The sequence below is a fragment of the Brassica oleracea genome, unplaced genomic scaffold, assembly GCF_000695525.1.
Source record: "Brassica oleracea var. oleracea cultivar TO1000 unplaced genomic scaffold, BOL UnpScaffold06333, whole genome shotgun sequence".
In the NCBI taxonomy this organism is placed as follows: Eukaryota; Viridiplantae; Streptophyta; class Magnoliopsida; order Brassicales; family Brassicaceae; genus Brassica; species Brassica oleracea.
In genome coordinates this window covers 1-769 of record NW_013622855.1, presented here as the reverse complement: position 1 = coordinate 769, position 769 = coordinate 1, and the positions used below count along the sequence as shown (strand labels likewise).

At 42.7% G+C, this 769-nt stretch overlaps 1 protein-coding gene across 1 annotated transcript; it reads right to left on the bottom strand.

Annotated features, from left to right (window-relative positions):
* Nucleotides 1-12: 12 nt before the first annotated feature.
* Nucleotides 13-766, bottom strand: LOC106322091 (probable F-box protein At5g47300; the record flags this gene model as incomplete). Its single annotated transcript, XM_013760266.1, has 2 exons — nt 13-575; nt 657-766. Coding segments are annotated over 2 exons (673 nt in total), but the record flags the coding sequence as incomplete, so codon positions are not given.
* Nucleotides 767-769: the final 3 nt, after the last annotated feature.

Sequence of the window (769 nt, the reverse complement as noted above, 5' to 3'; positions counted from 1 at the left end):
GGGTGCAATAGCCAAGACGAGGATCATCCAAAGCGAAGATCTTGCTCCACGACACAGCTTTGGGATCATCAATAGGACTGCTTATCCATATCTCTATCTCGTTTCCAAGTCTATCATGGGGTCGTAATAACACGGAAAGCTTCTCTTCTCTAACAACCGATAGAGACACAGTATGGAGTCTACAATACGGGCCAGGAAGGCACAGACGTCCAAATCTCTCTGTTGTATAATCAAAGCTCAGTAAATGCATGCACGCATCAAACTCTTTTGAATCCGAAGCACACCAGTAGGTCTTTCCTTTCAAATACACGCTGTAATGAGCAAACTGTAATAAGCAGTCTGGAGTGACATCATGAGGAATCCTCCAGCATGAATCGGAGTTGATCTCACAGATTTCAAATATTAGCTTCTCGTAACAAGGCACGTGTCTCAATAATTTATAGCTATAATTATTTTCTTGGTAGCACCTTCCAAGAGTAAAAGTTACCCAAAACATGACACGATCGCTGGGATCGGTGATCCACTTGGTTTGACCAGTACACGGGTTCCAAACCACTATTCTATTGTAGCTTTCGCTGGTGCATAACAACAAGCCATCGCAGTGAAAGACATGAGATATCCTGAATTGAGCTGAACAAACCGGATCTATTAGTCCAAGCTCACCACGGAATGAGCAAAGCCTATATTCCTCCGTTAGCTTGAGAACCATATATTGCTTTGGGGCTTTATCAAAGTGATTTTTTGCGAATCTCCTATCGTTGAATATACC